We start from the raw sequence: 16449 nt of genomic DNA on the forward strand, positions 1-16449 counted from the left end.
CGCCCCGGAGACTTCCCTCCTTCCCACCAGGACGACTGGGTCCCTCCCCTCCGACTGACTCAGTCCCTCCGACTGTAGAAACAACAAAGGCAGCTCAGAACGCAGCAGTATTTGATGCTGACTGCTTCTCCCAGAAGAAGGCTTTCAAACATGAGGCCGTGCTACTATTGGTTTTATTTTTAACTTTTTCTATTTCCAGTTTCTCTAGAGTATTTCTGGGTTCCCCAAAATAAGGCATGGCGAAATACCACGGACTTATAAAAAGGCACATGTGGAAGTCATGGAAATTGGGTTGAGATTCGTGGACAAAGTTAGCTTTGGGTTTAGGTTATCTCTCTGCTACTAACAGCAGGATATTTGGGGAAGTAGGAACACACCCGCATCGTTACTTGATACGTTTCTGAAGTGTCTGGACCTGGTCAGGCTTCACTGGACTTGTCTCTCTGTCCCTCCCAGTCCGCGACCATGTCTGGAGAACTCCCACCAAACATCAACATCCAAGAGCCTCGATGGGACCAAAGCACTTTTGTGGGACGAGCCAGTCATTTCTTCACTGTGACGGACCCCAGGAACCTCCTGCTAACCAACCAACAGCTGGAGGACGCCCGGAAAACCGTGCACGATTACAGGTAACATCGTGAGTGCGCTTCGGGCGGAATATGTTAATAGTCATCATGTTAGCCTGTTACCTTTAAACCTTCACTTAGCAACTTTACGTGTGTGTGTGTGTGTGTGTGTGTGTGTGTGTGTGTGTGTGGGTATTTTTTTTATTAAAAAAAAAATAGAACTAGGAAGACATGTTTTATTCCCCATTGCTGACCCTTAACACACATGTCCAGGAGTCGTAGTGCCCCAAAATAAGAGCCGTCCCTCCAACTCCCAGGTACCAATCTGTGAAGTCCCCTTTTCACAGTGCCCTGCCCTTCTCTCCAACACGCGCAATGCCTGCATCTACAGCCACCCAGGCCTCCTTCTGCCTCCAGTGGGGACAGCTTCATACAACAGGCAGATTGCCCAGAATTAGGGAGGCTGGTTGCTTCTGAGATAAAGTACAATGAACATCTGCATAACCTTCAAGTGGGCCAGGCCTTCTAGGCAGAAACTTCATTTGTTCCCACCCAACTACATAACAATGAGAACCCTCAGGACAGCAGATAACACAGGTGCTGGATTAGCCTCAGTCTACAAAGCAGGGGCGGGGAATGTCTGGCCTGGGGGCGTATAAGGCTCAGGCCCTGCCCAGGCATTAGGGGCGAGGTAATTAAATGTTTGACCAAATACAGCCAGCTAGTTTTTAAGTTGATAATTATGTATGGCCCAAGGATGATGCTATGAATACCCAAATGGTCCTTGGCAGAGAAAAGGCTCCCCGCCCTAGATAAAGTTTGCATACAGCTACCTAAGCCAGTGGTTCTCAACCTTCCTAATGCCGCGACCCTTTAATACAGTTCCTTGTTGGTTGTTTGTTGTGGTGACCCCCAATTTCACTGTTACAAATTGAACATAATTAAAGCATAGTGATTAATCACAAAAACAATATGTAATTATATATGTGTTTTCTGATGGTCTTAGGCGACCCCTGTGAAAGGGTCGTTCAACCCCCAAAGGGGTCGAGACCCACAGGTTGAGAACCGCTGACCTAATCAATACCGACGCTGACGCTGATGATAAAGGAGAGGGAAGGAGAGAAGACACTTCACGTTCTAATCTTTTACCTCGCGTTTATCTCAGCAGATGCGCTCATTTCTTTCCACACGGTCTTAGAAGCGGGGATAGATTTATTTATGAGGGTATTTACTTCCTGGTCCTTTACGAACGGAAAAATGAGAAGCTATGACAGTGTCAGTGTAGGGGCCAATAGAATACGCTATTTCACAGTCCGCTTTAAGAGGATGATGGACTAGGTCCTGAGGCTGACGGAACAGAGAACCCCAAACTGAGTCGCTTAAAACAACAGGAACACATCCCCTCCCTGTGCCAGAGATGAGGCCTCTGAAACCAAGAGGAGGGCAGGCCTGTGCCCATCTGAGGCTCCAGGGAGAGTCCTCCCTTCTCCCTCGAGCTTTCGGTGGCTCTGGGTGCCCCCTGGCTGGTGGCCACATGGTGAGACCTCCGCCTCTGGCAGCCATGGCCTTGTCTGTGCCGCTGCACGTGGCTGTCCTGTACGGGCCGCTCATCCTAACGAGTGGTGTCTGCAAGGGCCCTGTTTCCAAATGAAGTCACATCCTGGGGTTCCAGGTAGACGTGCTTTGGGGGGGAGGATTCCACCCAGGATGGATGGTACAGAGAATATCTAAAGACGCAGAGAAATGCTTACTAAATCTTACTGATAAGAAAGGTGGTTATAGAGCAGCAGGTCTAGTGTGACGCCTTTAAATAAACACGCGCATAGAGATCTTAGGGAGGATGGACAGTGTGGTCACTAACTCATCACCAGGGTGCCGAGCAGGTGAAGGCTTCCATGGTTTAATCGCTGCAATGAGTTTCTGTATTCCCTAAATTTCTAGCAATGCATATGTGTTTCTCTGGTAAAGAGAAAAAAAATAGTGAGCCTGCCTAATCTAGGTTTTCAAACTATAGATATAAAAATGAACTAATGTTCTTGATTGCGACAGCTTTTGTCCAGTTGTCTAAAAAATACTTTAGAGTTTGCAGAGTTCAAAATACATGTTTAAATATGTCATTTAAAACAAAGAATATTTCAAAGTCGACTACTTCCCTATTATATCAGGTCTGTTTTGGTTTTTCCAAATGATAGATGATGTGAGATGTGTGGGTTGAAATGTTCCTGTGAAGTGTTACTGTCCTTCGTGCTGGTGAAGTTTCACCGAGTCGGTAATGGACTTGTCGCTCCGTCCAGGAGAGAAGTGTAACCCTGAGCGCCTTCTCGCTGCCTGTCCCGAGACCGCGGGTGCGGCATTTGGAATGAGCAGCTGTGTGTTGTTTGTTGTTTCCTAGACAAGGAGTTGTCCCTCCAGGTCTCACTGAAAATGAACTGTGGAGAGCAAAGTACATCTATGACTCAGCTTTTCACCCCGACACCGGAGAGAAGATGGTTTTGATAGGACGAATGTCAGCGCAGGTTCCCATGAACATGACCATCACGGGCTGTATGATGACATTTTACAGGTGAGTTGTGGCTCGGTGACAACAGTTCCCTTCGTATTACAGCAGCTTCAAGTAGGTTTTGGTGTAAATGATGTTTTTGGAATAAATGACTCCCTGCCGGGTCCCACTCTGTACAGATGCAGCTCCAGGCCTCTGCAGTGCCTTTTCCCTCTGCTGCATGGTATTATCTCTGCTGCTCAAAGGGAGGCTGAGCTTTCCCCCTAAAGCTCAGACCCACAGGAAAATGCGGTGGAGGAAGAAAGTAAAGAGTGTCCATGCAGATTCTCTTTTCCTCCGTTCATGTCGGTGCAGGTGTGGAGATGGAGGCGGAGGTGCAGGTGGGAGGGTCAGGACCACTTAGCCTACAAATGGCTTCTTCTTCTCCCAGGAGAGAGCCTGACAGTGACTGAGCGCCCACTGTGCCAGGCTCTCCAACATGTAAGAGAAAGTATGAGTTAGCTCTGTCTTTGCCACGACCCCCTGACCTCGGTGTCACCGTCTCTAATGAGTGAGGAAACTGAGAGGGTTGATAAAGTCTGCCCAGCCACCAGGCCCTACGCCCAGCATCCTCCCGTCACTGGGGCTCGAGTTTTCTGTCCCACAAACGGTGAGGCCGCGGGCGATGGTGGCGGCGTGACGCTCGCTCTGTTTCAGGACCACGCCGGCGGTGCTGTTCTGGCAGTGGATCAACCAGTCCTTCAATGCCGTGGTCAACTACACCAACAGGAGCGGAGACGCCCCCCTCACTGTCAGGTAAGGCCCTGCTGCCCCTCCCCATGTCCACCCGATGGGGCGGTGATGCTCTCCTGATTAAAAAGTCTGTTATGGAAGGTATTCTCATCAGTAGCCCTTTCCCTCCCGTTCTATCAAGATATTTGTTCATCTGGCCTGATTCTCAGACGTTACTTGTGCCATTGGCGGCGCTGTAGGAAGACAGGTCCCCCTCACCCTCAGGCTCTGCTCCCCCAGAACACACGGCAGCTTAGGCTGGCCTGGCGTGAACCACACGCTGCACCCCGTCTACCCTGTGCGCGTGGACAGACTGCCGGCGCCAAAAGCAGCGGCGTCCACGGCGTGACTGACCTCTGCAGAGGTCAGGGGGCTTTTACACCTGATGGTCTTACACATCGGTCCTCGATGGAGCCAGAAAGGAAGGGAATGGGTTTGAGTTGTGCCCCCCTGAGGAAGATTTAGACGGGCCAGAGGGATCCGCCAGGCAGAACTTTTAGCTTGGCTCCTCCCACACGCCAGTGTGTTGTCTTATCGCTCCAATTGCTTTGACAGTCTGCGTTCTTCTGTCATCGTGGGTAACCAGCAGTGACTGTCACAGCGCCTCACATCCAATCCGTGAGCTAAAACGTATTTCTACACAGGACAGAATTGCTTGGGCTTAACTGTATTTCAGACATGAGACTTTTTGAAATCTTATACACTAAGATACCATTTTAGGAAGCACAGCATTGCACGTCGGCTTCCAGCGTGCGCATTCACATTTGGAAGTTATTTTATGTTAGTTTAGTGGATGTGCCGAGACGTGTAGGCCACTGTGCATTTCCCACACCTGCCGTGTCCTGCGCGCTCACGGGCCCCTTCTCCATCGGTGTCCGAGTCTGGGGTTGTGTCAGGTCCCTGTGAGGAATCGCACTGTTTGTGGGTTACTTGCCCTTTCTCCAGGTTACTCCACCTGCAGGCGATGCTGACGCTGTTTTCTGGACTCTCCGCTCTTATGCCCTTGCACAGTCCCCCATCATTTCCTTAAACAAAGGACCAGTTTCCCAATGGTCACCCGTTGTTGTGCTGTTCTCTTTCTTCTCAGTGAGCTGGGAACGGCTTACGTGTCTGCAACAACTGGCGCCGTGGCGACCGCTCTAGGACTCAACGCACTGACCAAGGTGCGCGGATCTTTATTCCATGGGCAAGCTTCGTAACTGCTTCTCACCGCCTGGCTCCTAGTCACTCCACTGTTTCTCAAAATAGTTCAAGTCCTAAGACTTTCTTATTATGGTCATTCTCTTGGACTGCTTATTTTTGTGTGTGTGTGTGTGTGTTTTTTAAAAATATTTTTATTGATTTCAGAGGAAGGGAGAGGGAGAGAGAGATAGAAACATCAATGATGAGAGAGAATCATTGACTGGCTGTCTCCTGCACACTCCCCACTGGGGATTGAGCCCACAACCCGGGCATGTGTCCTTGACCAGAATCAAACCCGGGACCCTTTGGTCCGCAGGCCGACGCTCTATCCACTGAATCAGACCAGCTTGGGTGCAACTGCATGTTTTAATTACAGCTTCCTTGGGAAGGGGTGTCCCCCACAGCCAAGACGCTGGTCTGTGCCTGACATAGTGCTAAGTTACGTGCTCACCCACCAGAACGGCCCACCAGCGGCTGTGCGGGCAGCGGGCCTCAGGCCACACCTCTGAAGAGGGGGTGAGCCAACACCTGACCCCAAGAGTTTGGGACTCAATGCCCCTCCACACTAAGCTGCCAAAATGTCTGAGAAGTCGCATACGCCCCGCTAGAGATATACAATAAATACCGCTAGGTAACAGGTCGAGAAAGGACTCCTGGCCTGAGTTTCTATACACAGGACTCTGCATTTTCAGCAGTTTTCAGGAAGCAATAAGCATTGCCACCCAGGAATCCAGGAAAAGTGAGATCATGCTTTCGGATTTCTCCTCTGCAGCACGTGTCACCACTCATAGGACGCTTCGTGCCCTTTGCCGCCGTAGCTGCTGCGAATTGCATCAATATCCCACTGATGCGGCAAAGGTTAGTCATGGGCATTTCTAGAAATGGCTGTGCTTACAGTACAGACAGTCCTCGGATTACGTCGTTTCGTGGTTACGTCGCCATCTCCCATTTATGTGCTTACAGTACAGACAGTCCTCGGATTACGTCGGACTCCACGTACGTCGTTTCGTGGTTATGTCGCCATCTCCCATTTATTTATAAAAAAAAAAGTTCCGTCATTTCGATGTATGTACATATGTGCTTTATGTTTTTTATTATTTATTTACCACAAGTAAAGGTCAGGAATTGTTATCTTTTAAATTTTTTTACTGTTTCACTTCATTACTGCTGTGTATGTGCTCCCTGTGAGTGACGTAGGGGCTTATGTAGGTGGGTTTCGACTTACGGCGAAAATCGCATTACGTCGCCGTAGGAACGGATCTCCGACGTAACCCAAGGACCTACTGTAGTAATAAGATTCTTATAAGAATTCACTTCGTTGAAACTTTTAAAATTATTTTAACATTTACAGCTAGAATCGTATGAGATTGGGGATTTGTGTCAAAATAATCTGGAGTTGGAAGTGAGGATGGGTCCACTGACGGACAGGCTTAGCCGCTGAGCTGCTAATTCCTGGGACAGGCTGAGTGCAGGAGCTAGAGTACCCTTTCTGCTTCCGTATCACAGAGGCTAAAAGCACACCTCACACTCAGATCTAGTTGTGCCAGGGCGGGGCAGAGCAGGTCTACACACAGAAGTTTGTTCTCTCAACAGGTCCTTCTTTTCCCCCAGAATTTCCTTTTGGAATTTAAAATAATATTAATCTATATCTTTGGAAGGTTTTTTTTTTGTTTTGTTTTTTTACAATTTAGAGAAAAAAGAACAAGAAAAAACATTTTGGAATGGATAATGAGGAACAGGGTAACGGCAGGAGCTGTAAGGGTAGCGTTGGGAACTGTCGCTTTGTCACTGACTTGTTACAAATACCCCTTAGCGCCATCTGCTGGTGACTCCTGGGTCCTCCTCGGGTCCCTCAGCGCGGCCACGTGTCAAGGTCTACCTCTCACTTGGAAAGTTGCTCTAACTTGCACATCAGCATAAAAATCACCCTTTCTCTTCAGTTAGCATAGTCACCCAGTGAGGCGTATTTTCATTAAAACTGCGACTCCTTTTTGTATTACAAAGTTACTGTGTTATTTTACTTTTGTGCCTGTTGCACGAGGATTAAACCTTTTCATAGGATGTAAAAAGAGACTTGTTTGTGCCAAAATGACTCTTGGGTGGGTGACTGGATTACGTGGGGACTTGAACTTCAGCGGTTTCATGAAGCACCTGTGAACACCTGGCATGCGTTTTGCTCTGCAGGGAACTCAAAGTCGGCATTCCTGTCACCGACGAAAACGGGACCCGCTTGGGTGAGTCGGCACAGGCTGCACAACAAGCCATCGCACAAGTGGTCGTCTCCAGGATTCTCATGGCCGCGCCTGGCATGGGTGAGTATGACTGTCACCCATCCATCCACCCACCCACCCACACACCCATCCACCCACCCACACACCCATCCACCCACCCATCCCCCATCCACTCCACAAACACAGACTGAACAAGTGTTTGTGCATCAGTGAACCAAACACATCCCTCCCCTCCTGTCGGCTCCTTCAAGGTGAGAAAACCTGAAGCTGAGGCTCAGAAGTGGGGTAACTCCCAGGGCCACCCACAGGGCGTGTGCCTGGCTCAAGGCGGAGTCTATATTCTCTGCTCCGCAAGGCTGCCCCACCCCCATCGGGGTGCATTTGTTTTATGGGTGCAGGAGGCAGACATTCCTGATGTTGGCACTGTTCATACTTAAAGTTAAATGTAAAGTTCTCCTCACGATTATAGAGCTTTCTGGCTGGAAAAGAGCGTTACATTATTTTTCAAAATTCTAGAAAACGGGAACACTGATTTTCCCCTAATCCTAAAGTATTTGAAAGAATTATTGCAGATGGCTTCACTCTGCCATGGGAAAAGGCTTAAAAGTGACATAAGCCTTTTGTCAACTTGTCGGGGGCAATGTGAGCTGAAAGTAGACGTGAGCTAGCGCGTTCAGCAGGTCTCCTTTCCTTGCAGCCATCCCCCCGTTCATCATGAACGCCCTGGAGAAGAAGGCCTTTCTGAAGGTGAGTCCTTCCGCTTCCCATCCAGCCCTCACATGCACCGACTCTTCCTACCTAAACCCCCAGCCAAGCATTCGAAGGCCAGTGGCACTCGGGCACTTATGTAGATGAAAGATGGTTCCAGGAACATTTTATGTCCAATCTCAGATATTTGACAAAGCTCCCACGAAGGAAAACTGCTGCCACGCCTCTCACTGTCAGAAACGGAAAAGGGATTTGGAGGCAGCGTCACGGAACAGTGAATTGCCCGGTTTATTTTTCTTTGGGGAGCATAACAATTCGTTAATCTATGCACTGCCCTCATTTGACTGACACACTCAAGCTGTCACCTGGACACACCAACCCCGTGTGAGGAAAGGGTCCTGGTGGGGACCAGGGACTGTGGGTTCCTCCTGGGGATGCTCCAAGGAACGAAGGGACCTAGAGAGCCACCGTGACACTCAGTCGCACGTCCCATGTCAATGCGTGAGACTGCGAGATCCAGCGCTTCCTTCCCTGGCTGTCCTTGAGGGGGGTTCTGGGATCTGTCTCGTCTTGACCGCCTCTCTCCCTTCCTCTCTAGTCCACTTCTCCCTCCCTCACGTTAACCTGTGCGATGTCCTCTTTCACCGGAGGAGTCTTCGGGGACCAGGGTACGCCTCGCACATGAGCTCTGGGGTCACCATCTCTAACCACTAGTGTTGCCTCTTAACTCCGTTGGCTGATGTCATGACAACCAGTTCACAACTTGGTCGCAGCTATTTCTGTGGCCTTAGTTACGGGACCATCTACTCATCGCTCTTTATAGTGTGCATTTTGATACCACTTTTGAAAACTAAAAATCTAACAGTACTTATTCTCCAAAAGACTGACCAACTCACTCGTTTCCATTTTTAAAAAGCGACAGGCAAAATGTCTGACGCCAGCCATAGCGTTAACCATACTGACAGAGAGAAGGCCAAGAGAGGGGAGACGCGGGGATGAGGGGGTGCTTGCGGGGCTTCTGCTCCGTCCCAGGCCCTGGCCTGTGTGGTTGATGAACGTTACCATGTGCTTTAGGAGGCGGGCAAGGACCCGAAGCTCGGTGGGTCGGGCTCTGCCTGCTTGCCCGCTGATGGAGCCAGCTGTTAGGGCAGCCCTGTGGGAGGAGCTGCCTGCCTCCCAGCCAGGAAGTGGATGGTAATAAACAACAGCGACCTGGACCCACCAAGCACCATTCAGATCACATGTGCAAGGGGAGAACAAGAAGCCGTGGTCTCCACACATGCGTCTACTGACAGGTCGGGGGCGAGGGGGCCTCGGGAAGTCAGGACTAGCACGCGTGTTGCAGTGTTTCCCCCGTTACACGAATCACAGTCCACCTGGACCTGTAACGGGGGCTCCTTCCAGTTCGTCGGCAGAAGAAATGGTCCCTAAGAGCCTGTATGGAAAGTCTTCAAAATAATGTCTTTCTCGTCACAGAGGTTCCCGTGGATGAGTGCGCCCATTCAGGTTGGACTGGTTGGCTTCTGGTGAGTAGAATCCCTTCGAGATCATTCATTTCTCTTTAAAGACACGCGTGCAGCACATGGAAAGGGAGGAGAGGGAGGTGATGTGGGACCCAGTTTAGAAAATGAGGACATCCCAGAACACCTGGGACTTATGGTCCCGACAATGAGCCGGAAGTAAACTGTCTTTAGGGAAGCTTACAACATTTGGGACTGTTGGCATGATTCTTTCTTAAATTCCTGTTATCTCTGATTTTTTAAAAATTATTTGGGCAATCATTGGTGTAATAACATGATACAAACGGAACATGGTTTTTGAGGCTCAAAAGAGAGGAAGGGGACTGTTGGAAAAGTAAACTAGACAAAGAACCTGAGAAGTCGACTATTTCCCAGTGCGCTGATTTGCCTTTTTTTTTTTTTTTTAAAGTTTGGTATTTGCTACGCCTCTGTGCTGTGCCCTCTTTCCTCAGAAAAGGTATGTGTTTGTTATTCTTTGGGACGATCATGCGTTTTCATCCGACAAACCAGACCCACCCTGAGTTACAAGTGTTACTTCACGTCACAGGGGCTATTGTTCCGTTTCACTGGTAGGAAAGTTGAGGCTCACACAGATGAAGGAAGCCAAGGTCTCTAAAAGGAACAGCTGGAGGCAGGAATCAGACGCACATCTGCTTAATTTCTAAACTCTCTCTACCTGCTCCCGCGCCACCTGAAAATGCTCCTTCTTTTGTAAGAGGTGAACTCCGGTGCAGATTGGCTTTTATGAAAATGTAAATGTGGCTCGTGCCATCCCGTCCATGGGCACGTGCATCTGTAATACAGACACCTGGGGATGTCAGTCGCACCCCCGGGAACAGCAATTACACACCCTTAGCTCCGGGGTCGGTATGCTTGCTTCCCTTCTTCCTGCTTGTTTTCTGCCTTTGCAGTGGTTCTCAACCTTCTGGCCCTTTAAATACAGTTCCTCATGTTGTGACCCAACCATAAAATTATTTTCGTTGCTACTTCATAACTGTAATGTTGCTACTGTTATAACCGTAATGTAAATATCTGATATGCAGGATGGTCTTAGGCGACCCCTGTGAAAGGGTCGTTCAACCGCCAAAGGGGTCGCGACCCACAGGTTGAGAACCGCTACTCTAGGGTGTCACAGCGGACTTGAGTGTAGTCGTGGTCAATTTTAGAACTACAAACATTTGGCACCATAAGTAATCTGCACTTAGGTGCCATCTGTCAGTAAAGAGTGAACTACTAGCATCTAATAGTGACACTGCAGGAGGAGCGCGGTAGCGTTCCCAGCACTTTTGGGGAAAGACAGGAGGAGCGCGATCGGGCTCTCGGCACTCAGAGGTTAAAGCCTTCTCGTGCGCTTCCGTCCCAGGCTGCTGTGGGTGAGCACTGGATTGACGGGGGCGTTAGTGCAGCTGCGTCTAAATCAGTGATGGCGAACCTATGACACGCGAACTCATTTTTTTGGTTGATTTTTCTTTGTTAAATGGCATTTAAATATATAAAATAAATATCAAAAGTATAAGTCTTTGTTTTACTATGGTTGCAAATATCAAAAAATTTCTATATGTGACACGGCACCAGAGTTAAGTTAGGGTTTTTCAAAATGCTGACACGCCGAGCTCAAAAGGTTCCCCATCACTGGTCTAGATCTAAGTCTCTGGCCGCCTCCTGACCTCGCGCCGCGGGTTCTGCTGTGTGGATGGGGTGTGAGGGCCGCCGGCCTCTGCCCTGGGGCTGCGCCTGCAGGGCCAGGTCCTGGCTCCAGGTCTGTCACGCCCTAGGCAGCCCTAGGCGTGTGGAGGAGGCTCTGGATGGGGCGCTGTTCCAGATGACCTTTCTCAGGTGCCTCCGCGGGACAGAGAACACCACCATTCACCGGCCCATCCTCTGTCCGTGACCCCGCCATTCTTAAGCAGAGAAGTCACCCTATTCACCCCCCGGTGTGGAAGCCACGGCCCCCGGACAGAGCATGACATCCCAGCCCACCTCAGCCCCTGTAACCACTGTCCTTTCTCCCTCCCCCAGTTCCATGTCCGTGACCAGCCTGGAGGCTGAGCTGCACAGGCAGGCCTCCGCCTGGCTTCTCCCGGGCACAGACCTTCTCCAAGACCCACGTCAGCCTGTAGAGTCGGCTCTCCGTCCAGCATGGCGCCGGGTGGGCCAGGCACCCCCGTCGCCCTCTCACATCTGAGTCATGGGATAATGAACAGAAATGGCCTTCCTGTAGCTTTTATGGTAATTGTTTCCTCAAAGACAACAGTCCAGCCCTCACCTCGAGTTTTCAAAAGCGCTGCTAGGCATAGAGTAGATGCTCAAGAAATTGATTATCAGTCAGTGCCAAGGAAATCAGGTAAAATACTGAATTGTCATCCCACTCTTGTTTCAGAGCAAGGCCATGGAGGCAGTGATTTGGAAAGCACACAGCTCTGATGCTAAACTATAAAACATAGCGCATAGGGTAAACCCTGCGTCACGGAACGGACACGCGTGGCGCGGCGTCCTGCTCTCTGGAGCTGGGCACTCCCTGCTGCTGGACGTCTCTGGTGGAACCTTAAATTGCTTCTGTTTTACGTTCTTACGAAAACGTTATACCTGTTGGCTTGATATTCAATTACATCAAACACTCAGATAACTGCCATGCGCACACGTCAGTGTCGGCAGCGTGTTCGGTCCTGGTGCGGCGTGCCGGGACGTTCGGTTCGTCTGGCAGATTTCAGGAGGGAGCGCAGGTCCAGCCCCTACGGATCTTGTCTCGTCCTTGCTGATCTCATTGGCTTTCGGGAAGATTCGGACATCATGTGTGTGAATCGGTGGCTAAATGATTTTACTTGGAGGTTGTGTACTGCATCTGCCCTGATTGAAAATAAGGCTCCATGGACCACTGTTTATATCCCTCTAGTAGTTTCACATTTAATATAGTTCATGCAATAGAGACTGTGTTTCCGGTCTGTCCGTGTTCACAGGTGTAGGCAAGGCGGTGTGCCCTTGCGGGTTTTGATTCCACTGTGATTCAGAGACGTGTAAGTGGAGAAACATACAACAGTGCTGGCAGATCTTCTGGCAATGAGACGGCTGAGTTCCCCATCCAGAAACAGGGCGGGCCTCGTGTGCGTTCCTCTCGTCCGAGGGGTGGATGGGCCACTCGGAGCCTTCCTTTATGCTTCCAAAATGTTCTCCATTTTTCCGTCTTAAACCCTTTGAAGCAAAAGAGGTTCCCACAACACATGCCGGCCTTGCGTGTGTTTTGTTGCCGTAGATGCTGCTCTTGAAGAAGTGGTCAAAGCCTGAAATTCAAGGCGGTCTCCCTGAGGTGCTGGCAGGGTGCTCCTACCGAGAGCCCAGCCCGGGAGGCCCTCCCACGCCCGGCTACCCCAGAATGCTCACCCCCTCACTGGGAGCCCCCCCAGCATCCTCACCTTTGCTGAAAAAGCAATGGCTGAGCAGAAGGTGGATAAACTGCCATTTTTAGGCGCCATCATGAAAGGGATAGCAACTGTGCAGCTGTGTCTACTTAACGTTATCGTAGGAGCTCCGGCTCCTGGCGCTTTTATTTCCTGTCAGCGTCACCGTGGTTTATAAAAAGGAACAAACGGACAGGATCCCCTGGCCACCTCCCAGCGACCTGGAGGACCGCTCCCAGGAAGTGCAATGGCTGGGAAAGGCGCCGGACCCCAGGCGGGAGTGGCCGAGCGTGTGCTGCGGGCGGCGGCTGTTCAGTGTTAGCGCAGTGTCTTGCCAGTGTGGGGATCAATGTACTGTTCCAGTTCAGCTGGATAAAATGTTAAATAAACTCAGAATGAAAGCAAATCCTCTCTTTTATTTGTACGTAAAGCATCTGCCGATGGTACCTTCCATTCAGACTTACTGCCTGGGGTGCCATCAGTATCTCCCAGTGGAGAGATATTTCTGTTTTATGCCTTTAGCGGGAAATATATTTCTAGTTGTGGCCACCAGCCTTCCACCTTGCTGACCCCACACATAGAGCCCCCACCCCGCCCCACACTACGTGACTCCAGGTGTGTGAATGATGAGCCGGGACGGGCGATTCTGCTTACATGCAACCAGCACCATGGCACGCGGGCAGGAAGATCTGCTTCCGGTCGGTTGTCAGATTCTGATGGGGAACTAGCATTTGCCATAGTTTACAGAGAAAATGCAAGCAACCCAAGACCGGGAGCCTCATTAACAGACTAAGGGATGATGAGAAAGCATTTCACCCCCTCGAGTCTCTGCGTGTCTTGCTACCATAACCCTGTTCATCACGTCAGTCATTTAAAATATCCAAGAGCTCGGGTCTCAGGGTCAGAGCCGTACGGTCTGGGTTACTCACTCACATGCACTTGGGCTGCTGACCTTCGGTTCTGTTTGTTTGGAGAAAATCGGTGCCTCTACCTCATGGAGCCGTAAAGATGAACGAGAGAGTCCCTGCCCAGCGTGCGCGTATTGCCCGGCGTACGGCAAACCTCTAAATACATGGTGCCCATCAGACATTCACTTGCTCTTGAGCAGCGGTTCTCAACCTGTGGGTCGCGACCCCTTTGGCGGTCGAACGACCCTTTCACAGGGGTCGCCTAAGACCATCCTGCATATCAGATATTTACATGACGATTCATAACAGTAGCAACATGACAGTTATGAAGTAGCAACGAAAATAATTTTATGGTTGGGTCACAACATGAGGAACTGTATTTAAAGGGCCAGAAGGTTGAGAACCACTGCTCTAGAGACACTGGACATGGTTCCAAGTGCTGGCTTGTCACCGTCAGGGAAAGACGCCAGAACCCTGGCAGCCTCCCAGAGCTCACCCCAACCTCCTAAACATCAGGTTGAAACGAATAGATGGAGATGCTTGGCTCCATCTTTCTAAATTGTCTGACAATTAAGGTTTTGCCTACGTGAGACGCAGGCCGGTAAAGCCCTCACGACGCAAGGCTGGGCCGCAGGGGCTGCTCCAGGCCGCCCCGGTCCCCGGAGGACCAGTGCGGAGCAGAGACCTCACTCCCAACCTGAGATGTTGGCAGCCCTGTCCAGAAATATCACCACCCGGAACCCGCTAACGAAAGGAGTTTTTCCTTTGTGTTTTCAGGGTTTCACTGAAAGCTGAAGAAAAATCAGCTTGCGTTTGGCGGTGCTGATGGACACAAGGCAGCGATTTTCAACCTTTTCTTCTCTTGGCGCACATAAACTAATTACTGAAGTTCTGTGGCCTGCCAAAAAAAGTTATATATTTTTGCCAATCTGAGAAAAAAATAGGTATAATTTTGATTCATTCACACTGGATAGCTATTGTGTTGGCTGTTGTCATTTTTTTATTTGACATTCTAAGGAAGAGAGGGCAGTGCCCCTGACTACACAGTCAGGTGTTACTGCACATTTTAAAACTTCTGGGGCACACAGGCCGAAATCGCTGATACAAAATATCACTTAGACCCCCGATACTCAAAGTGTGGTCCTTGACCAGCCGCCCCCAAGCTTGTGAGAAGCGCGTGTCCTGGGGCCCCACCCCCAGGCCTGAGCCAGGAAGTTCTGGCTACACAGCCCATCCCTGGTGCTCCTGAGATCTGAGCTCATTTACCCTCCCTCGCCAGGTTCCAAGAAAGCGCGGGTTCAACACTGACCCTCTGTCTGCCCCTGCCGCGCCCCCAGCACAGAGAGCAGCTGGCAGCAGCCCCGGTCCCCGTGGTCACTGATTCAACCTGGGCTCTTTCTCGGAATCAGAACAAGTGTCCTCAGTTTCCAATGTCCCAACGCGGACAAAATCAGTTTTGTGCCACGGAAGGGTCATCGCTAGGATGTGGAAGGACCACGGAACCTGGGACTTTTCTGGGAACAGAGCTGGAAGTGAGCATGACCCCTGGGAGTCTCAGGGGCGACGGCTGTGAGCAGCCAGTCACAGCCACTGCCCGGAGCCGGCCCTCTGTTCCTGAGAACCGCTGCCATGAGGCGTCTGGGGCAGAGAGTCCATGACAGCCCCCCTCGGAGAGAGAAGGCACTGAGCTCAGGTAAGTGGGCTGACTTGTGTCGGGCTGCACGGTGGCCCGGCCACCATCGGGGTCCACACCTGTCCAGCCTCAGGGCTTCCCACTGGATTCCCAGCCCCTCCAGCAGCAGGAATAACTACAACCAGCTCTGGTAGATCATTTCATGATTCAAAGTGGTGTGTTGCTGCTGTTACCAAACTTGGACAGTCCAAGGACTATGAGAGGTCAATTCTGTCACACACACACAGGAAGGTTAGTGGGTCACAGAGTTCAAAGTTAAAGTTAGGTCAGTGAGGCCTAGTAGGGTCCCCGTTAGATATAGTTAGGAGCAATGGCTTTCAACGCGTGATCCCAGACCAGTAGCGACAGCACCCCCAGGACTAGGAATGCAGGGTCTCGGGCCCTTTCCACACCAGCTGAGTCAGAACTCTGAGGGCGGGGCCCAGCCAGCTTTCAGGCTCTCCCAGTGGCTCTGACACATCGGCGATTGAGAACCGCCGGGGGGATGTGGGGTGGGTGCTGGAGTTGGGTTCAGTTCAGCTCCGTGAACTGAGTCAGGCTAAGCTCTCCAGACCTGTTTCCTCGTCTGTAAAATGAAGGTAACACTACTCCCCTCTGGGCAATTGTGAGAATCTGCGGGTGTTAACGAGACAGCACTCACCCTGTGCACACTCAGCCCATGTGGGGTCTCAGAGGCCAAAGTGGGACAACACTGCTGGTGAGTCTACGGGGAAACTGGCCTCTGGGGGCTGCGGGTGGGCATGCAGATTGCTGTGATCCTTCTATAAGGCAGTTTGGCCATACTTATCCAACAAAAGCACACGCGCCCCTTTAAGCATTGCCACGTCTAAGAATGAATCCTATGGTTCAAACCCCGGTCAGGGTGAGTATGGGAAATATATATATATATATATATATACACACACACAAGGGAGAGGGAGAGAGATAGAAACATCAATGATGAGAGAGAATCATTGATCGGCTGCCTCCTGCACG

The 16449-nt window shown here is 50.6% G+C and overlaps 1 protein-coding gene across 5 annotated transcripts in view; it reads left to right on the top strand.

The window, feature by feature from the left end:
- Positions 1-13279, top strand: part of SFXN1 (sideroflexin 1) — an 18872-nt gene extending 5593 nt beyond the window's left edge. For 4 of the 5 annotated variants that reach the window (XM_014550375.1, XM_014550372.1, XM_014550373.1 and 1 more), the window contains 10 exons: positions 457-629; positions 2959-3129; positions 3763-3861; positions 4925-5000; positions 5792-5877; positions 7204-7331; positions 7948-7997; positions 9435-9484; positions 9888-9935; positions 11498-13279. In XM_014550375.1, coding sequence (XP_014405861.1) covers positions 466-629; positions 2959-3129; positions 3763-3861; positions 4925-5000; positions 5792-5877; positions 7204-7331; positions 7948-7997; positions 9435-9484; positions 9888-9935; positions 11498-11663 — 1038 coding nt within the window. In that variant the 5' untranslated portion in view covers positions 457-465 and the 3' untranslated portion in view covers positions 11664-13279. Of the gene's footprint in view, positions 1-456; positions 630-2958; positions 3130-3762; positions 3862-4924; positions 5001-5791; positions 5878-7203; positions 7332-7947; positions 7998-8556; positions 8627-9434; positions 9485-9887; positions 9936-11497 lie in introns of all 5 variants that reach the window. The other variant, XM_005879385.2, reaches the window with a different exon arrangement.
- The last annotated feature ends 3170 nt before the right edge of the window (positions 13280-16449 follow it).

This window comes from Myotis brandtii, unplaced genomic scaffold, assembly GCF_000412655.1.
Source record: "Myotis brandtii unplaced genomic scaffold, ASM41265v1 scaffold6, whole genome shotgun sequence".
In the NCBI taxonomy this organism is placed as follows: Eukaryota; Metazoa; Chordata; class Mammalia; order Chiroptera; family Vespertilionidae; genus Myotis; species Myotis brandtii.